Source organism: Uloborus diversus, chromosome 3 (genome assembly GCF_026930045.1).
Source record: "Uloborus diversus isolate 005 chromosome 3, Udiv.v.3.1, whole genome shotgun sequence".
Taxonomy (NCBI): Eukaryota; Metazoa; Arthropoda; class Arachnida; order Araneae; family Uloboridae; genus Uloborus; species Uloborus diversus.
Window position 1 is genome coordinate 73,607,705 of NC_072733.1, and position 22,248 is coordinate 73,629,952.

Genomic DNA, 22,248 nt, shown 5'->3' on the forward strand with positions numbered 1-22,248 from the left:
AATTTTTTTTAAGTTAGTGTCTTTTAAAAATTTTGAAAAGAATATATGTTTTTTAATATGTTTTAGTTGATTTATCCTAAAAATTTCAGAGTGGGGACATAATGAGATCAGCTGTTATAGCAAATAATACAATGGTGCTGCTTAGCATTTTCGTTTAAAAATTAAAAAAACAGTAAATAAATAAAAATACTTTTTTAAATGCACAAAACTATTTTTAACAATTTAAATTTATTTCAAAATATACATGTTTTAGTTTTTTTAAATAATATTATAAACATTTTGTAGTAAAACTATAAATAGTTCAATTAATTAAAAAACCTTTAAATTTCAAAAAAATCTTAAATTTTGGTTATCTTTTATTCCTTTGAAGTTCAGTAAACAGAACTAGCACAGAAATTTCGAGGATGTAATTTTGAAATGTATAAACACAAAGTAGAATTCGATACATAAAAATACCTTTTTACTCTCCTTTGAACTTTCAAATTCTGAGAGATTATAAACCCTTCCAGTTTGTGTTGTAGGGTCAACTTTGGTAAGTATTTCCGTTTTATTTACAACCAATACATCAGGAGTATGAGGGTACTTAAAGGATGGAGAAGGTCCATGAGGTTGTAAAAAACTTACTTTCCCTCCTCATTTTCAATTCCTAAAACACAACCTAGCCACCATTCATTATTATATACACATGTTACAAAACCAACTATATTATTCAAGTCCAAATCATCAGCATCATCATGTTTGCTTACTATCTCTTCTTTTGTGTGGTGTGAAAAAGAGTAATATTTAACGAAAACTGTGCTTTTGCTTTTTGGTCTGTAATTGTGGAACTGTTTAGTTCCTTTCACTGTTATGGCTTCTTCAAACCTTGTTTTCAAAAATGCTAATTCTTTTTCATAATCTTTTTCTGTTGAATATATGAAATCAATATTTTTAATATTGTCTTTAGACCATTCATATAATTGACGGGGGGTCATAATCTGTTCATTATAGACCATACGAAGACTTGCTTGTGCAGCTAATCGCTTAACTGTGCCGCCTATACCATCACAAGCATTTTTCCCATGGTATGATGCAAAAAAATTCCATTCTGCTTCAATAGAAAAATCAGCAGTATGGTGACAGAGGTTTACAAAATTCGATTTATTTTTGTACTTGGATGTAGCTCCATCTGAGAAATAATGAATTTTGTCCACTCTTTGCAGCAATTTTTGCTTTAAGTATGCTATCATAAGCCTCCGGAACAAATGCACAGCAACTGTATCATGGCACATGCAATCAGAGATAACTAAATTCAGGTGCTGTAACATGGCATTTTCCATGTAATGTACAACAAAAGGATGTATCGTTGCTTGTGCATTGTTCTAGTGGAATCCTTGTGCAGCATCTTGTAGAATGAAAGAGTAGTTCTCAGCAAAATCACATAATACAATCCATTGATTTTCAACCAGATTTTTTTTCATATATCTAAGATAAGCAGATTGTTTGCTAGCAATAAAAGAATGTTTCAGCTGTTTGGGTAAGCTATCAAACAAACAATTTAAGAAATCATCAGTTTGTTTTGTTATTGCTTCAAGTGCAGTTCTATTATCAATTTGTATCCACTGCTTGTATGTTACAGTATCAATGCTGTTTTGCTCAAACGAGTCTTCAAAAAGATATTTCAAATTATTAGTATCTGGACAGTTGTTACATTGACGGAAATAACACTTGTCTGTAGGAATTTCGCAAATCATTAAACTGAGTAAGTCTTTATAAGTTTTGATTGGTTTGTCCCTGTTAATCAGTTCTGGTAACTTATGCTGAGTTATCATCAATTTTGCATTCTAGTGAATAGCGCATACACAAACAGAATGTGTTCCAGCTGATCCAGCAAGAACACACTTTTTCGGACGAAGTTTACAAAATTTGGAGAAGCCTATTTTTTTTATCAGGATAATGTTCTTTGAATAGCACATAAGATTCTCTTAAGGTATTTAAAATTAAAAACTTTTGGAGATGAATTGCTCTTCCATCCACTTCAATAGAAAAAAAGTCTTTCTTACCAGGCATCTGACGACTGATTTCATCACATTCATAAAATTGTTTCACTAGATTCGCTGTCTCTGGGTCCGGGTTTTAGATCAGGAGCAGACATTATTCCTTTGTCCTTCACGAGTTTTTTAGCTTTTCTAGCAATGAAATTTGTCATTTTAAATTCGCTTTCTATTTGCTTTAAGGTCCAACTTTCTGGAAGTGTTGTTAAAATTTGCAGTTTTAAGCTTTTGTCATTTTTACTGGAGAATTTCTCTTTAAGTCGGCTAATTATTTCACTATCATAATCGAACTTTATGAGATCATCTGATTTTTTTGAGCTTAAACCAAATAGTTGAGTTCCTAAAACTTCAGTGATCTTAGTTAATTTTGTCTGTGGGTACTTCTTTTCACTAAGACAAATTTTTTTATGGGAGTTTCATCAATTACTCCAAGACTTTCATTTAAAATTTCAATAGCTTTAGACTTTTCTGGAATTGAAATTTCAGTCTCATGATCTGTTTTACTCATAGCTTCATCTGAACTTTCTTTATAATCTGAGGTAACTAAAGGTAATTTTTGTACAGCTTTGCGGCAAGTATCACATATTTTATAGCATTCAATTACTTCCTTATGATGCTTTGATACATTATTACTCACAGTTCTTAAATTTTTCTTGTAATAGGCATGTCCAGGCTTCTTAAATGGATTGCAGCAGTACAAAGAAATTTTTGAAGTCCCTGCTTCAGTCATGTTTTTCTTTCTTTAAAACTTGGTTAAAAAGTCATTATTAAATTCCAATAAGCACTCTTGAAAATTTGCACAAAACTATTTTAAAGTAATCAACTTTTATAACTATTAAAATATGAGAACATCTATTGACAAACAAACAATTAAGCAAAATTTAAAAAAGCACAATTATCAATACATCAAACACAACCTACTTTACTATTTGAAAGCCAGAATAAGAATGAACAGCTTTCTTCAACTATTGGACTTAATGCGTCATACACCTGTTTGAACATGTCAGGGAGTGTTTCAACACGTGTGTAAACAAGCTGCTGCATGATCTGCTTGTTCTTTAAACGGTTTTAATGCATTTCATTTTCAATTTTTAATTATATTTTAATTTATATCATAATTTTGAAATAAAATGTTGCCAAATTAGAAATTGCTTAATTAAAAATAAAATTAAAAAATAATTTCAAAGAAAATTTAAAATAAAAGTAATTTTAAAAAGTAAGAGTTTAATTTAAAGAAATGATTTTAAAAAAGTAAAAGAAAATAATCTAAAAAAATGCCTAATAAAAACACACACACACACATATATATAATATATATATATATATATATATATATATATATATAATAAAATAAGATGTTTGTGTGTGTGGCGCGCTTCCCGGTAAAACGGTAAGGCCTAGAAAGATGAAATTTGATATACAGGTACAGTTTTTGCCGAAGATGTGCAACTCAGGCTTCAATTTTGGATATTTTGATTAGAAAAAAAGTTATTTAATGTTTTATGTGTTTTTTTTTTTTTTTTTTTTTTTTGCAATTTTTAGTACTTTTTACCTCACAGACACCGAACCAATCGCACCACACAAATATTTTTTGTACTATAGTGTAGAAAATTTCATTTTAAATATGATTAATGGAAAAATTTTGAAGATTGAGCAATTTTTGTATTTTTTATGAATTTTTGAAAAAACCTTTATTTCGCATTTTTTCCTCGGTTTTATTTTTTTCTAATATCATCCTGAGAGAAGAATCAAAGCCTCATTTCTAAAATTTAAGTTGGTAATAGCAAAAAAATTTCGCCCTCTTCAGAAAAAAAAAAGTTCTTAAAAATATGCAATAGTTTTTTTTTTACAATTTTTTTTAATGCTGAACACATCATGTCTTTTCACGCATCGGTCGAAAAAAGCGTTCTTCCATCTTTTATGCTTGTGACGTCACTACTTGGATTTCGATTCGATGTTTACGATGGAATCTTAATAGCAAGCAATGTTAATCATTTTTTTTTTACTATATAGCTTACTTCCACATTTTATGACATGATGATCACGTGTTTTTCCGGCAGCGCTTGCTTTTTTTCTTTTTTTCTTTTGACTTCTTTAGGGATTGCATTTATTTCTTCTTCCATTCCCCCCCTCCCTCAATATATATATACATATGTATATATATATATATTTTTTTTTTACAAAAAAAGTGTCATTGCATTATTTGCTATAACTGCTGATCCCATCATGTCCCCACTCTGAAATTTTTAGGATGTATTTATTAAAACATATTAAAATACATATATTTTTTTCAAAATTTTTAAAGGACACTAACTTTAGAGAAATATGCAAGTTGCATGTCAAATTAAAGCTCATGCAATTCTCTTCAAAATGAGCTGTTAACCAACTGTATTGACCCCATAGATCTAAAATTGTATCATTTTTAAGCACAACAGATGAGTAAAAAAACATGAGTTTTTACACATTTAAAAAATTAATATCTCATTAACCAAAAAAGATAGATTTTTTTGAAAAGTAGATCTGAATTTAGAATGTCAAACAGTATATAATCCCTGAAAGTTTCATGAAAATCTGAGGTGGTCATTTTGAGTAATTGGTTGATTTGACATTGAATGACCCAATTAGGTTTCTTTCAATGCATGATATCCATACTTGTCATTCTTTAAATTAAGAAACGGCCTCTATTGTTAAATTGTGGCTCATTAAAATTTATCATTAGATGTTCTTTAATGAAATCTATATTGTCTACATCAGGAAAAATAAGAAAATCCAATATCCACCAATCTCAAATGTGCAATGTCGCATTCCCTCAAAGTCCTCAGAGTCACCCCCCCCCCCCAAAAAAAAAAAAAAAAAAAAAAAAAAAAAACTTCCCTAAGAAGAAAACTAGAACCTTTGAAATAACCCGTGAAAATTTTCAGTGAATCAGTCTGCATAATCACTCTTTCCACCCTGTCTGTTTTCTAGGCATCTTTGATAGAAATATTGTTCAGTAAAGATAGCATACACTTGTACATAGCATACTAGAGAACTGAGAACTAGTGATGATTTTTCAGAATTGTGAACAAGGGAATTATTTTTAAAATTATACTGTCCTTTATTTTACAAAAAATAAAAAAGTTACATTAAACAAAATTGTAAATCAGTTCTTAGGACCATAGAAAGGGTTTGGGGAAAAAAACCTAAATATTCTAAAAAGTACATAGGTATAATTATGGGCATCAAAATAACTCATGAGGCAGGGTTTGAAATAGAGCGCGGGATTGCGCGAAACACGCACAAAATCAATAAATCCGGCGCAATCCAAAGGTCTGTGCGTGATCCCCGCCCCCGTAAATTCTTAAACTCGATAACGAACCCCAGACGGGGAAAGCAGAGAGGAGAAATTTTTTTTTCCTCCATGCCGTAGTATTAGCGAAGAGCAAAAGATTTCCTCCTTCCTCCCGCCCCCACCAGCGTAATCCGGATTTCTCCTTCTCATCAAACTTAGAGAGCAACCCTACTGGAAACGCCACGTCGTCCATTCTTTCATACAAATAAATAAGAGAGGTCATAGGTTACAACGTGTTTCTTTAAGCGCTCGGCTCGTTTTGAAATGCATCAAATCCTTTCTGCTTTTTTTTTTTGTCTTTGCTAGTTTTAACATTGTGTTTAGAAAATTTCAAACTCCTTTCCAATTCAAACATAGCTCCTTTTTCATTTTGTAATGATGGATAAATTTTTATTAAAGCTTCCAACAATTCAAAGCAATTAAAGTTACGTGACAAATTCGGATTCGCTGGCATCAACGAATTCCGATTTGCCGGAATCAAATCCGATACGGCAGCATCAACGAATTCCGATCTGCCGACATCGATGAATTCCGATCTACCGACATCGATGAATTCCGATCTGCTGACATCGATGAATTCCGATGTGTCGACATCGATGAATTCCGATCCGCCGGTCGAAATGCGATCCGAAAGCTGCTGGAAATGACAGTCCATTTTCAATAGGTATAAGCAAATTTCTACTGTAACTTTTTGATTGTCAGAAAAAGTCTTTGTGCAGTAGAAATATTATTCTAATCAATGGGGACCGAAACCCATTTGGATAATTAGATCCAGAAAATGATCTATTAAAAAAATAGAGAAAATGTGTGTGTGTGTTATTTAGTTGTAAAATGTTTTATTAAAAATGAAATAATAAAATAAAATTGCAAAATTACTGAATAATTATTTGAAAATGGGGTTGATATTACACTAAAAAATTATTACTTAAAAATGAATAAATAAAAAAATAAAATAAAAATGAATTATTGAAAAATTTTAAACAAATTTTCAGTACTTATAAAAATTCTGCCCCAAATTCAAAAAATCCCCCCTGGAATTTGAAGTAAAGGGGGACATTCCTCCCTAGAAATTGAACTCGATTTCAAACCCTGATGGCATTTTCTTACATGCTGCATTTAATATCGCCCCCCCCCCCCCCGGCCCAACTATTTGGTCAAAAAATAAATAAAATAGGAGCAACAAAATAATAAGTAAAACATTGAAAAAGAAAAAAAAAGTACTATCATTTATCTTCTTTCAGAGCAAGTAGAAAATAGACAACTAAAAATACGCAGCTTTACTGTATTTCTATATAGAAGAAAAATTTTAAACCATACATGAGTAGTTAGAACTATACGAGCATTCGGGTGACAAAGCAGTGTAGTATCTTTTTTTGGACTGTTGGAAAAACTGATTAACCCAAAACCGATGAAAATATATCTGGAGTTCCAGTATCAGACTCTGAGACTGAGATGTCTTCGTCAATCTCAGATTTTCTACTATTGAAATTAATCAGTCGGTGCGTAATTTATCAGTTCAAATTATATTTATAGAATATTAAATTTTTAATTGGATTTTCACCGCATTTTTTACTATTTTAAGTGATGTTTTACTATTGTTTTAAGTGACGTTATTTTTCTGCATACAAGATGGATGTGTCAAGTATCATGCAAAATTTATAATCTAAGATGGACATGTGTCGAGTATTATGCAAATATTTAATCAACCAGGGGTTTTGTGATCCGAAATTTCCGAAAACTTAGAGTTGTTGTTTCCGAAAATTTTTGGTTTACATTCTAAAACTGAAAAATTGTTTTAAAAGAAAACTTTTAATATGATTTTTATCAATGATTTCAATGATTTTTGTAAGCATATTTGAAGAGCTATGATTTCAATGAGTTTTGTTTGTAAGTTTGTATATTTGAAGAGTTTTTATGGGGGGGGGGAGGGGGTGTTTGTTGAAGAAAATTTTTGTTCATAAGGACTACGTTCTTGAGCATGACCCCCCCCCCCCCCCCCTAAAATGAAATCCTGTATCCGCCCCTGGTATCATCTGATTGCAATCAAATACAAGTACAAATGTGACAACTAGCAACAGACTGGACCCGGTTAGGCTGTTCCAGTAGCATATTCCAAGGAAATTGTTATTTGGTGGGCAAGTGCACGCTAACACTAGACTAAGTATACCTCTGACTTATTTTTATTTATTAGGATGGAGCAAAGCTTATTTTATGTAATCATGGCAGTGTATATTTTAATTTTTCAATCATTTTAAATTTACCATAAATGAATTAATATTCATTTAAAGAAAAATATCATGCTGTATCTCGAAAACAACTTGCTTGAATGATAAGCCTAATCATATACCCTATTTTACCCCATTTTCAAAATATGAGATTAAATAAAATAGAAGAATTTATTTTTTTTTCTTCTCTTTAAGTTGAAGCAACATCAAAAATGTCCAACTAAAGATATTATAACAGTAATAAAAATTCCTCAAAAATCAAGAGCTGGAGATAGAAATTCAAGCAGACAACATGTGACTTGAATTTATCTACTTCAATTTAAAATGTTAGCACTCATTAAAAAATGATCTATTGAAAAAATATGCATTGTGAAATAGAATTCAGAGCTGCCTAGTATATTATCAAACTCAATAAAATGCAAATTTAATCAAAAATAATTTGTTTTTTAAACCATATATTTTGACTACCCATTTTACCCCATTTGACCCTACCATTTTGCTCTGTCTAATAAGTACAGCTGACTTATTTCAACGATCTAGTTGAGCTTTATTCTCTATTTATTGTTATTTTTTCAATTTTGTTGGTTACCTTTTAAATAAAAACTTGCCAGGTTATTTTATGTAATAAGATTTATAGTGCTAAGGCTCTCTTGAGCACGTAGTGCAGATTCCCAGGGCCTGCTATATTGTTTATTGGTAGTTACCCTTCTCTCTCCAATAAATCATTGGGGTGTTAAAAAATAAATTAACTACATTATAATACCGAATAAGCGCATGTGGTCAAACAAAAGTCCTCTCCCTTTTCTTGGAATTTCCGTCAATAACAAAATAATTTCCATCCGGTTTCACCTGCTTTATTTGTTATTGCAGGGTGGCGACGGATCAGGGAGATCAGGGAAAAGTCAGGGAAATATCAGGGAACTTTGAAAAATAACAAAAAAAAACGGAAAATTGATTTCATGAAAAAAACATTTTCCTTGCAGTCCACCAATTTCCTATGCATTTCCCACCAATTATTTGTTTTAAAAAAAGTAAAACTAATGAGGTGTGATTATACACTGCCGCATATTTGTGTATCTTTTTTGGTTAAGGTCAAAGGATTGAATCTTAACTTATTAACCACAAGATGAACTTCACAGGATGAGTGCTTCTGTGTCGATAAAGTTGTTTATTTTACATAGCTTTCATAGCTTCCACGGGTTCCATGCTATGTAAAGTAAACAACCCTACAGGCAAAGAGGAAGCCGTCCTTAATGACTTAGTTCCCTTGCTTTTACTCATTGTCTTGAAGTAATTAGTGTAGCGTAATCACGATTTCAAGAAGAAATCTGTTTTTTGATTTAATACTAATAAAAGCTTAGAAGTTATTGCTTAGCATTTTCAATTTAACTGCTAAAATGGAATGTTAAATGAAAATCAACTTGGGTTTTTTTTTTCAATCGTATTATTTGCTGTTGCCTCAGCTTATACAAAGACTTTATTTTTTGCCAGACTGTAAAATTCTTTTATTTTGAAACATATATATTTTGAAATTAATAATTATTTTTTGTATTTAAATGTTGTTTGTTACAAAAGTAATGCAAGATTTTTTTTTTTTTTTGACAAAAAATGAAATATTTCAAATTGAGTTGTGTACATAAATAAAAATTTTAATTTTTTTTAATAGTTAAAATGCTGTATTAGTTCATTCATCAAAACCCCAGTTTTTGATTAGAAAATAGCTCAGTTACATAAATATGTCTATCATTTGCGTAAGTAAAATTACGTTACTTCTGTACGTTCACTATTACAGTGCCCGCCGCTTATTAAAATCACATTCGTTCTGAGGACATTTGATTTTATAAAGCGGCTGAATTTATAAACCGGCAGTCATGCACTGAAAAAAAAAAAAAAGGTTGTTAAGTATAAATATTCTAAAAAAGAAATAAATTACTATTGGTTGTATTTTATTTTTAGTCTAGTTGTAGTGTATTATTTTAGTTCAGTTGCAAAATACAGTTGACATTTTAACTTACATAAGGTACATTTTTAAAATTTCTCAAGGGTCTTAAAATATTGACTTATTGTTGTTTGAATAAGAGAATTTGAAAGTAAAGATTGAGAAATCAGTTATTTAATTGCAGCATCACACTAACTACATTTAGGAAGCTTGTCATACTAATTCAAAATTTCGAATTAATCTTTCACACTCAAGTCGTCAGGACTTGCTAGCTAACAATTTTAATTCAATTGTAAAAATGAACTGTCAACCCTTGTAGATAGCTGAATGAGCACGAACTGATTGACCCAGTGGTGACTGAGCAGGGCTGCATGTTGAAACAGTTCTGCGAAGTAGAAATAGGCAGCACCAGCTAATAATACATGGCTCTGAAACAATTCTCTTGAGACTGCTTCATTCTTCTTCCTTTTGTTTCATTCAACTCCCCCCCCCCCCCAAAAAAAAAAAAAAAAACGTACAACCTTCACCTTTTTTTTTCGTTTTTGTTTATGTGGAATTTGTTATTTTATTAGTGCTGCAATGATTAATTTCCTTGAAAGAAAAAATAAATCCTGGTTCTATTCAGAGAAGAATTAACATATGCTCTTCAAAAGTTTGATTTTATAAAACCGCGAGGATGATTTTATTAAAGGATAAACCTAACATGTTTTGATATAGAAATGATTCTGTTCTTCCAGATTTGATTCTATAAAGCGGCTGATTTTATAATCCAGTGATTTTATTAGTGGCGGGCACTGTACTTGCTATTCTTGCAGCAACAATTATACTGCTTGAAAATTCAGTTCAAAATATTTTAATATAAACTTTTAAGTTTTATAATGATTAGATATCTTTAAGAGTCATGTTAATTATTTCTTAGAACTCTTTTGTTAATTGTTTACTGAAGGTAAAGTATTTGTTTTAGATTTACTATAATATTTCCCTATAGATAATTTAATATACTATTTTTACTAAAAAAAAGGAGCATCTTTTACAAAATAAATTCTTAATTAACAGCTTAAAAGGCTTTAAACACTGCATTTTGTTTGATATGCAATGTTTTTCAGGTAGGGCAAAGAAAGGAAACCATTATCATTGGTAACGCAAATCAGGGAAAAGTGAGGGAACTTTTTTTTACAGTTCCTGTTGACACCCTGTATTGGGAATTGTAAAGAAGAAAATTTATTGAAGTTGCAAACCAGAAATGCATACTTCACAAAAATTCCCTCTCTTACAACTTGTGCATCTCAGATTTTAAATTGATAAATTAAACTTTATTTCCTTTGTATTAAAAATTCTTTTTGCTACTTTCGTTCTATTTTTGAAATAACTTGTTTGCAAAAGTGCCCTATACATTTTATTTATAAGTCACTGTCTACTTGAGGATTTTTTATGATATAATGAAAGTTCAATCTGAAATTAATGGTTTTAAGAAAATAAAAAGGCCCAAGAATAAATGTCTCTTTGTACAAATTCAAGATTGTACTCAATGAGTAATGAAAAAACGAGCTTGGGGGGGGGGGGAGGAGAGGGAAGGTATAATCAAAACAGCTTGTTTTGCATGCATATCAAAATCAAGGATTCTGAACCGCTGGTCCAACAAACCCCCCCACTGGTCCAGTTGAAATAGTTGACCCCTTGGAGATTTTCACCTGTCTTCTAAGTAGAAATGTCCATATCAGAAGAATAAGGGCAACAATTGATGCTATTGTTTTGCATTAATTTTGTGATTACTTTTCATAATTTTCTGTGATTTTTCAAAAGGTGAATTTACTTTTAATAATAGGTATATTATTTTCACATCTTGCATTGAAATATTGTTGTTTTCAAACATGAATGCTGCAGTTATCTTATGTAACATATTTTCTTTTACAAAAAAAAAAAAAAAAATTCAAATGTTTACTGGTCAACAGATGAAAAAAGGCAGAGAAATGCTGTTCTGGATCACATTACCTGGTGCTTTTTGTCTTGCAATTGTTTATTTTTTATTTTAGTTATTATTTATTTATTGAATAAACATTTGAAGGGAAAGAAGAAACATAATTATTTGTTTAGCTCCCTATTGAAGATACCCCCACCCCACTTTTTTTTTTGGTTTCGAGCGAGTAGGGAAAAAGAATACTGAAAGGAGTTGTGGTTATATGAATGAAAAATAAATGACTGTAAAAGCACTTATTTTTTCAAAAATGAAGCTTTTGATTGCTTTATATGCAAAAATTTGGCTTTGTTTGATGGGTATATGGAAAAGTAGGTATGTTAAAATATTTTATTTAAGATGGAATAATGTCTTATTAGTATTTAAAAGTAAAAAAAAAAAAGATTTTTTAACTTGTATGTTTTCAGACATTTCAAAAATATAATTACTGGCTGTAATTTTTTCATTATGTTATAAATATCTCAAATATATAAATGTTGTTTATTCCTATGATTGAAATGAGATTGGTATGAAACGATGTCGAGAGTACCATTGTGTGTAACTGGAGAGAGCTCCGCTTTCAAGGTGATCTAGCTTTTATACCATGCAGCTGAGGTGTGTCTAAATCATTGAAGTATATCTAATATGATTTAAGATTAATACTATTTAAAAGATAATTTTAAAAGCTATTTTCATTGTTTGGCAACTATTTCTCATGTAAAAGGCTATTAAAATGGCTTTTTAGGATCATTACTCAGTGACAGCCTAGAATTCTGTTAAGTTCTTTGAATTGAAGATTGCGAATGACTCTGAAACCCATTCAACACTTCCTGGATGTAACGAGAATCCTGTTGAGAATTTTTTGCAAGGTCTCCAGATTGTCAAAGCTAAATTTTAACTGGAAATAAAAAATCATCTAGCAGTGACAGCTTTTGGTGGCTGGAGCAACCTTCCAGTGTTGCGTTTTGCCAGGAAATGAGTTGCTTTATTGCCTGCAAAAATATGATTGTACCCAGGTGTGCTCTCTCTCCTAGTAATTGAAAGGATAAGGATACAATGCATTTGTTCTGCCTGACTATGGTCTTTTAATACGACCATACCTTCCTGAAATTGTTCATTCTGCTCATTACATATGAACCTGTGACATATATTGTGTTTGCCATACACAGCAATTGTTTTAGGCATGAAATTCCATTTCTGACGCTTTTTCCATTGTCAAGAAACGGTTTACATATCTTCTTTTTCCTGGTTTTCATATTGATGTTAAGATTTGATCACACCACTCACAAACCTCACTTCAAACTTGTGTAACAAATAGCCCAGTGGTAATTGTTTAATCTGTTCCTTCATCCTGATTTTCAATAGGGCACACTACTATAGCTTCACCTACTTTCATTACAAAGTCCAACATCATGATTGTTATATAGTGTGCCTCATTTACATTTGACTGGATGTAAAAGTTATTTGAAAAGGGAAAAACAAAAACTAGTATGTTCAGCTCTTTTGACGTTTTTCTGAAATAGTTTGGAGTCGCAAGATTAAACTCATTATTACAGTGTAACGTAATTAAATAATTGATTCATTTCTATTTTTTAACATTGTAATTATTAACACTGTTATTGTAAGAAAATCAGCAAGTTATAAAATTGAAAAAAAAAATTTTTTTTAAAGGAGGAGAACGTTGGAGATCAATGACAGATGAAGAAAAGCGGAAATATGTAGAAAAACAGAATGAGGAGAAGATCAGATATGAAGCTAATATGGAAGATTATCGTAAAAAGGTGTGCTATTAAAAATATATGTATACTCAGGGGTCTGTCCAGGATTTTTCAGAGGGTCCGTTTTTTGTGAAAAATCAAATAATTTTGTGAAAAATGAATTAATTTTGTGAAAAATCAAATTATTTCGCAAAAAAAAAAATGTTAAAACGAAATTTTAGAATTTAGAGATGGCACAAACTGCATCAATTAAACTTAAAGTTGTGTTTTCCTCTATGTCGAGAATATCATTCTGGAGTGTTTTTTATATTGTTCTGGACATTTAGTGAGGGGGGGGGGGATCGCTCTCTCAAGTATCAACATTTATCTACCATTCTACATTATGTTAAATTATACTAGAAACATTTCTGTACAGTATTTAAAATATTTGTAACAAAAAAAAAAAAAAAAATAAATAAAATTCAGACAAGGGTTCAGCATTTTTAACTTTTTGGCCCAAGAGACTAGACTCTTAAAAAGCACAGAATTTCGTTTAAAACTTATAAATTCCGTGATTTTAACAAAAATAAAAAGATATATTTTAATTGTTTACCTCTTAACAAAGCGTAATAAACATCAAAAATTCGAAAAATCGGATTCCCATAGCGGATGCAAAGAGATCGCAATTCTCAAAGTGAAGGCATCAAAAAGTATAAAAAACGGCTTGTAAGAGAAATATTTTTGATAAAATTATCTTAAAATTGCATTTTAGAGTCCTATGATAAACATTTCCTTAATATCTGTGGACACAGTTGAAGCAAAAAAAAAAAAAAAATTAAACCATCTATATCTATCCTCATAAAAGAAAATTGAATTTTGCTTTAAAAACTTGAAATGAGAGTTCTAACAAAAATAAAAAGACTTATTTGCATCCTAATAAAGCGAAGTTAGCTTGAAAAAAGAACAAAATATGATTCTCATATCGGATGTTAAAAGATTGCATTTTTCAAAGTGTCAAAACCCATATAATTTTCTCCGAAAATAACAGTTAAACATCGCACCGCACCGCACCTTAAAAACGCAAATATTGACAAGCTGATAAAATGATGAGAATTTTTTCTAATCAAGTCATTATAAAGGTTCAACGCCAGACTCTTAAGTGGTGATAATTTTGAAGTTGGTAACCCTATCTGAAGCGATCATATTTCCCCCCCCACCCTTACTATCCTTTTGCAGTTTTAAGCTCATTTCGCAGATATATATTATTATTGTTTATTAAATCATGAGCGGGGGGGGGGGGGGGGAGAAAAGTGCTTACCAATGCCTTTTCAGAAAAGTTTACAACAACACCGCTGCTAATTAGCTGTGATAAAACAAACAACAAGCATTATATTTATTTGGCAGTAGCAATTATTTATCGTTTGCAGGAGCATCACAAGAGTGCCTTTTTTTTTTCTTTTGCAAAATTAGACGATTTTGTATAAGCTGATCCCTCTAATTTGACTTCAGAAAAGGTTCCAAAAATTATCGGTTTATACACAGAAATATGCTTTATTTTGCTTTCACATTTGCTCTTTCAATAAACAATTTGTGAAAGATCCGATCTTTTGTATCAGAATTTTGTGAAGCGTCCGTTTTGGTTGATTGGGATTTTGTGAAAGGTCCGTTTTGGTTGATTGGGATTTTGTGAAGGGTACGTTAACGGACCCAAATATCCTCTGGCCAGACCCCTGATACTGCAAAATTTTTTAGTGAAAAAAATTCTATTGATATTTTGTTACTAGTTATCAAAAAGTTGGTTCATAACAATGTAGCTAGCTTAATTGAAAAGGAGGGGGAGATTAATAAACTGAAGATTCTTGGTTTTGCCGGGCACATGGATAACTTCTGAATAATTACTCTGCAAAAGTCATAGATTTGAATTATTCTAGATGAAAATTTTATTATTTTACTTTTTATAGCTTTAGGAAGTATTCAGAGATGTACAATGTTCTTGTTTCTTTTCACTTTACATTTATTTGTGTACTTTAAGAAGGGTAGATTCTGAGCAAATAGTTTGAGTTTCTGTGAAAACTTTTGTAGAGTGTTGATACTATAAGTAGATATTGTGAATGTTGATATTGAAAAAGCTTGATAAGGAACCATTATGTTTCTCTTCTACACAAATTCGGCTTGAATTGGAATAGGATGGAGGATTTATGTGCTTTATCAGAACAGATATTTTGCTGCTGCTGTCAAGTTTCTTTCATTCCAAATGTTTAATTGCTCCAAAATGACATTTTTGCGTGTCCAAAATTATATTTCTCTGGTTCCATCTTTGCTTACAGCTTGCATAATTACATCAAGGTAGTTTTTGTAGCTGGTTCGTGATCTTTATACTTAATTTTATCGTGTGTGTTTACAATAGCTATAAGAATAAATTTTCTTAAAAATCTTTTTATCTTTGGCTTTGCTTCATCCAAAGTATAGTTTCAAATAATCTCTTTAAATTTTGAAATTCTGTTTGAATTTCGATTTTTTTTAATACCTGAAAAATATAAAAATAATTAATGACTTAAGAGTTATATATATATATATATATATATATATATATAGTCTCAGCATCTTTTTAAGAAAATTATTCTATTTATTTGCTCAGTATGCTTTGTGTTATATACGTACTAATAAAAAAATAAAAAGTATATTGTAAAGCAACAATTAGAACAAAACTGTAATATTACTGATGACACGTTGCATTGAAGAAACGCTAAAATAATTTGAATGTACTTTGTTTTCAACAAAAAGTAAATGATTGAAAGCAATTTTGAACAAAATTTAAAGAAATCTATACATATAATAAAATAAGATGTTTGTGTGTGTGTGTGTGGCGCGCATCCCGAGAAAACGGTAAGACCTAGAAAGATGAAATTTGGTATACAGGTGCAATTTTTGCTGAAGATGTGCACCTCGGGCTTCGATTTTTGATATTTTAATTAGAAAAAAAGTTATTTAATGTTTTATGTGTTTTTTTTTTTGCACTTTTTACCTCACAGATCCCGAACCAATCGCGCCACACAAATATTTTTTGCACTATAAAGTAGAAGATTTAATTTTAAATATGATGAATGAAAAAATTTTGAAAATAGAGCAATTTTTGTATTTTTTATGAATTTTTCAAAAAACCTTTAATTTGCATTTTTTCTGGGTTTTGTTTTTTTTTTAAATATCATCCTGCGAGAAGTATCAAAGCCCCATTTCTAAAATTTAAGTTGGTAATAGTAAAACCATTTCGCCCTCTTCAGAAGAAAAAAGTTCCTAAAAATACGCAATATTTTTTTTTTTAAACAATTTTTTAATGCTGAACACATTATGTCTTTCCACGCATCGGTCGGAAAAAGCGTTCTTCAATCTTTTATGCCTCTGACGTCATTACTTGGATTTCGATTCGGTATTTACGATGGAATCTTAATCGCAAACAATGTTTATCTTTTGTTTTTACTATACAGCTTACTTCTACATTTTATGACGTGATGACCACGTGTTTTCCGGCAGAGCTTGCTTTTTTCTTTCCCTTTTTTTTTGTTTTATTTAGGGATTGCATTTATTTCTTTTTCCATCCCCCCCCCCAAGCTGGAACGTTTTGCTGCATCTATATTACGTTACATTTCATAGTTATGCACATTTAATTCAATAATAAGTTTTTTTTCTTTGTCAACCGCTACTTTTTGCGCACTATGGGGAATTTTGAAGATAACTTTTTTTTTGCTCTACTTAAATAAAAAAAAGGTGGGGTTTTTTGAGTGATCTTTGTTTTTATTAGGCAATGGGAGGGGAGGTTAAAATAAATAGAGATGGATAAGAAAATTTTAGAGAAAGATTGTAAAGGTAGATAGCCGCCGAAGGCGGCAATCTTGGCATAAAAATGTGAATGGCACAACAAAAGATAGAGATATATGATTAATACTGCTGCCAAATTTATTTAAACAGCCACCGAAGGCGGCAAACTTGAAGTAAAAATTTAAATGACAAGTTAGCCAACCAGCCGCCGTAGGTGGCTGCTTGCATAGAAAGGCGAATGGCGTAAGAAAGCGGACCGGCTGGTCGCCGCAGGCGGCTAGTAAATAAATAAAAACTTAAATTTTTAGAGAAAAAAAATTCCAAGATTTTTTAAAAAATCTAAGTGGCAAAGTTTCAGTTCTTACACACTGCTACTTTAAACAATTTTAATTATTTTCAAAATATTGTTATTTAAACTTAATTTTGAATGAAGCAAGTGATCTGGAATTTTCAAAAAAAACTACCTGGAAAAGTCTGGGAATTTTTTTAGCCACATGTGTATGAACCCTGAGCTCGTAATCTTCACAAAGCATTCGAGTTACAGCAGCAATTCTTAACTGGTGGCCCGACAAACCAGCACCTGTACTAAGAAAAAGTTGTCTGGTTCTCTGAGATCTTTTTGTTGTTCACATTAAAAAATGAAACTTGCTTAAAAAAGAAAACAGCATAATAATAAAAATATCTTATTCTACACCTTTTATGTTAATTTTGTGGTTAATTCTTGTACTTTTTTATGTTTTTTCAGTAATGTTTATTTACGTACAGTTATCACAATAATTACTTATCTTAGTCTTAACACTTAAATATTTTTTGCAACAGTTCTTTATTGCCAAGTAATGTTTTATTTATCTATTCATTCACTTATTATTGTATTTTTTAATAAAGGAAAGAAAACTTCAGTCGTTCATAAAAGTTTTTCACTAGCAGTTAACAGTCCTCTAATCGAAAGTTTTTTTTTTTTTTGCAGAAAAAAAAGGGGAGAAAAAGCCTTACTGGTCCGCTGAAAAAATTCATATTTTTAACTGTCCATAAATTCAAGTGTTTGTTTTATGAGAAAAGGAAGAAAAAAAACCACTAGCCTGCAAATTAAAAAAAAATCTTTTGCCAGGTCCGCGAATCCAAAGAAGTTGAGAACCGTTGAGTTAGAGAATCCTTAAATTAAATGTAACTATTCGTAATTTTTAAACATTGCCCATTCTAGATTGCAAATCCAAAAGCTTCCAAAAGGAACAAATGCTCATACAAGATACATGAAAATATGAATATGTTGACAAGCAAATTATTTTTCAATAAAGTGATCAAACACAGCTGACCTATTGATGCATGTAAATAAGTTTAATATATGTTTTGCATCAAGTTTTATTATTTCCTGTTGTTAAACATAAAAAAATATAATATTCTTAAGAGTCAATTTTCATATTTTAATGTTTATTATTTAATTTATACTTGTTTGCAGGTATATTTTGCTTGACTCTCCACTCTGTTACTGAAGTCTCACCTCCATTACCAATGAATTTTTTGAATATTTTTTAACTGAAGTATTAAATTCAAAATAACAGGACCACAGCTCTCCTTATGTAAAAATGCTGCTTATATACTCTAAGGGGAAAAAATAGCCAATGAAAACAATTTTATATATAATTTTTTTTACATAAAATACAGTCGACTCCCACTACAACGCGATTCGACTTACTCGAAATGACTATAACGCGAGTTTTTCATGAGCAAAGAATTTTATAGCTAAAGCAAATTTCTCGCTGGAAACACAAAAATAGTTGGATAGGAATCATGATGTTAAGTGTCGACTTTGTTATTGACTGCAAAATGTTGACTTCTTGAGTGTACTGTCATCCTTTTAGCATCACTGACTGCGAAAGTTCCCACACACCACGCTAGTTCAAACATTGCTTTGTTAGTGCGTGTATTATAACCACTCCTCATTTTTCATTTATTTTTTCTAAATATGAAAGGTCATGAAACATTTTGGCTCCTAGGTATGCTGTTTCATATAAAGTTTGTGAAGATGGAAACGAAAAGTAAAAGCTTGCGACAATTTAAGAACTGAATATTCCTGATATGCTTGAACAACTAGAAAGTATCGAAGGTAGCACGACAATTAAGTATGGGGGGGAGTGAATCTTTCATACCTACAATTAAAAGTGAAGAGAAGGTAATCTGAAAAAGCCCAGAACTGTACGTACCGTACTGTTTTATTTTAGGTCTCTCCCTCCCATTGGTCATTGATTTTGTGCATCTTAACGGTATTTTATCTTGAATAATGTAGCTTTTCTTAAAAGACGGGAAAAATTTAGCTATTTATGTAAGAAACAGTAATCTACAGTTAAAAAATGTCTACAGTCTAAAACAGTTTGAAAAGTGTTTAAAAATGTCTAATATAATTGGGTATGTTAATAAAAAATCATATACAGGCATCCTTCGTATAACACGGTTTCGATATTACAAGGTACGAGACTTGAATCATCATGGTTTTGATACAAGAGGAAGGTTTATTCATAAAAAAAGATGGAATTTTATTTTTGCTTAATACATTCTGTTAATGTTTGATAATAACTCTTAAAAGGTTTTACTTTGTTTTATGAAACTTGGTTTCGACATAACACAGTGCACATCCTTTGATTCACATTATTTCCTAGTCTCGTATAACGCTATTTCAATATAACACGAAACACGGTTTCGATACAATGCGATATGTATTGACATGATTAATTAGTGTAAAAAATAAGTTAACAATTTATTTAAAAAGAAAAAAATCTTGTATAACGCTGTTTTAATATTACACGGAACGAATTAACCGTGTTAAACGAAAGACACCTAATCGCACCCCTTTTCACAATGCGAAATTTCAACTTACGCGAGAAGTCTTGGAACGCATCCCTCTCGTAAGTCTGGATGCGACTGTAAATCCTTTTTCTGAGTATGACCCAGCCATATAAAGAACAAAGTAATATTGATAGAGTGAAATATCGTTTTTTCTACAAAAGATGTAATTTAAGTATTTTGGAAGTTGTTTGTATATAGTATATGCATTAGTTAGTATAACTTGAAGCAACATTATTTTTTTCCTTAAATTAATTCCCTTTTTTAATTTTAAGTTCAGCATATTCTCTTTCAACTATTTGTTTTTAATTGCAGCAAAGTATTGAAACAATGACTTTGGTAAAACCTCCTATTGATGAACCTTCTAATGATAGTTCTGGTAGCTTGGAATTACCAAGTGTTGCTACTACTTCACAGATACCACAATTGTCACAAGCTGGATCCAATTCAGGCTCTTCATGTCCTTCACCAATTGAAGCTCCCACACCTGCATCATTGTCCAACAGCACCTCACCACCGCCTCCTACTTTAAGTCCTGGTCCTATTGATGCTTCTACCACTGATAGTCCTAATAGTTCTATAGCTGCGCTTTCATCCATTGCTAATCCAATGTCTCTCTCTCATGCTATGGCAATGGGGTATGCTGCTCAGCATACACTTTCCAATTTTGCTCATGCAAATGGAATGTTAATGCATAATCCAAATTATAATCAGGTTCAGACAACTATGTCATCATCCAATTACCTCTCTTCATCCAGTCCTAATTATAATCAGGCTCATATGCAAGGGCCTTACAGTTGGAATTGATTACTGATTTTCATGGTGATCATTTCTGCTCATATATATAAATATATATATTATTTTTAATTTTTAAATTCATTCAAGACATTTTAAAAATTTTATTTTTAAGCTTTATATGTAATAAATGATATTCATATGTAAGAATGAATATCATTTAAAATTTTCTGTATGTGTCTGTGTAAAGTCTTGATTGTGAGAGTCATATTTTTAATTCATTTGATGAATAAAGTTGTAAAATCTTCTTCATGAAATGCATTCATTAAAATATAACGAAAAGTTTTAATTAAAAACAAGTACCCTTGTTCTTTACAATGTTATGTGTTTGTATGTGTTTATATTTTTGCTCATAAAAGGCAAAGTTAAAGCTCCGTTGAATAGTTTCTTGTATTTTTTAAGTTTCGTTTGTTTTATACTTTTTTGTTTTTTATTTTTTTATAAGTTAGAAATATAATTTTTTGTTTGACATCTTATTATACTTTTTAAATATCGGTATTTTTAATGTGATTTGTTGGTGTTTGTTCAAAATATTCAAAACATTGACTCATTATTGTTTTAACTTTAAAGCTAAAGCATTTTAATTCTTTCCCATAATATAAAAGTATGATTTAAAATTGAAATGCAAGTTTTGATTGCATTTATCTTTTTTCAAGAATAAAATTAAGCTGGTGTAATTTTTTGGTTATAGAAAGCTGTAATGTGAAATGACACAAAATTCTATCTTCAGAAATGATCCATGGTATTAAGGCTTTTTTCTTTCTCTCTTAAAGTTTTGAGCTTGTTCAATTGCCTGAAAATAGTAGTGCTATTGTCATTGATAAAGCATAAAAGCTACATTTATTCTTCAAAAACAATGTAGTTTCTTAAGTAAACATATAAGATATTAACCACTAGAAATCATTGTTGATTACAATAATGTACAATTGAAAACCAATTCGTGGTGACCATTTTTGTTATGGCAGGTACTTAAGACATTCAATTTTGCTGTAAGATATAAATCTTATATGATTTGGTTAATCTAGATTTTTGCTATATTTGATTAAAAGAAGACTGCCAAAATAGTTTTACACTAGGAAAAAACATAATCCTTAGTTCTCTTACATGTTAAATCAGTTGGTGGCTAAAAATAACTTTCATCTGTTATAGTAAATATAACTGCACCATAAGGAAAACAGTTGATATTAAAACATATGGAATTTCACAATTTTAGTTACTTTATTTATGTTTTATATTTCATAATTTTTCAATTTGTATTATGCTTTATTCTTCTCATCTTCCAGTTTAAAATGTTTAAAGAATTATTAGACCAGAGTATTTTTTGTTCTTGTGATATTTATTGAGCTATATTTGTAATATTTCTTACTAGTTTTTGTTTTCTATTAAATTGTATTTTACCTTTTAAATTTTTCTCGATTATTAAATTTTTGACTTAAAAAGCAGGTTTCACCATATGCTTCAACAAGCAAGAATGTGTATAGCTTGACTTTTAAATCTTTTTTTTTTAAATTTTTTATAATCATTTATACCTGAGCACATTTTATTTTTGTTTTTCGCTCATTTCAAATGCATAGAAAAATGTTAAAGCTGTAAGAGAAGCCTTTTATCTGCTCTATAAGA

At 30.4% G+C, this 22,248-nt stretch overlaps 1 protein-coding gene across 1 annotated transcript in view; it reads left to right on the top strand.

Annotated features, from left to right (window-relative positions):
* LOC129218231 (high mobility group protein DSP1-like) overlaps positions 1–20,640 on the top strand; it is a 33,997-nt gene extending 13,357 nt beyond the window's left edge. Inside the window, exons 5-6 of the mRNA XM_054852455.1 lie at positions 13,154–13,263; positions 20,149–20,640. Coding sequence (XP_054708430.1) covers positions 13,154–13,263; positions 20,149–20,640 — 602 coding nt within the window. The remainder of the gene's footprint in view (positions 1–13,153; positions 13,264–20,148) is intronic.
* Positions 20,641–22,248: the final 1,608 nt, after the last annotated feature.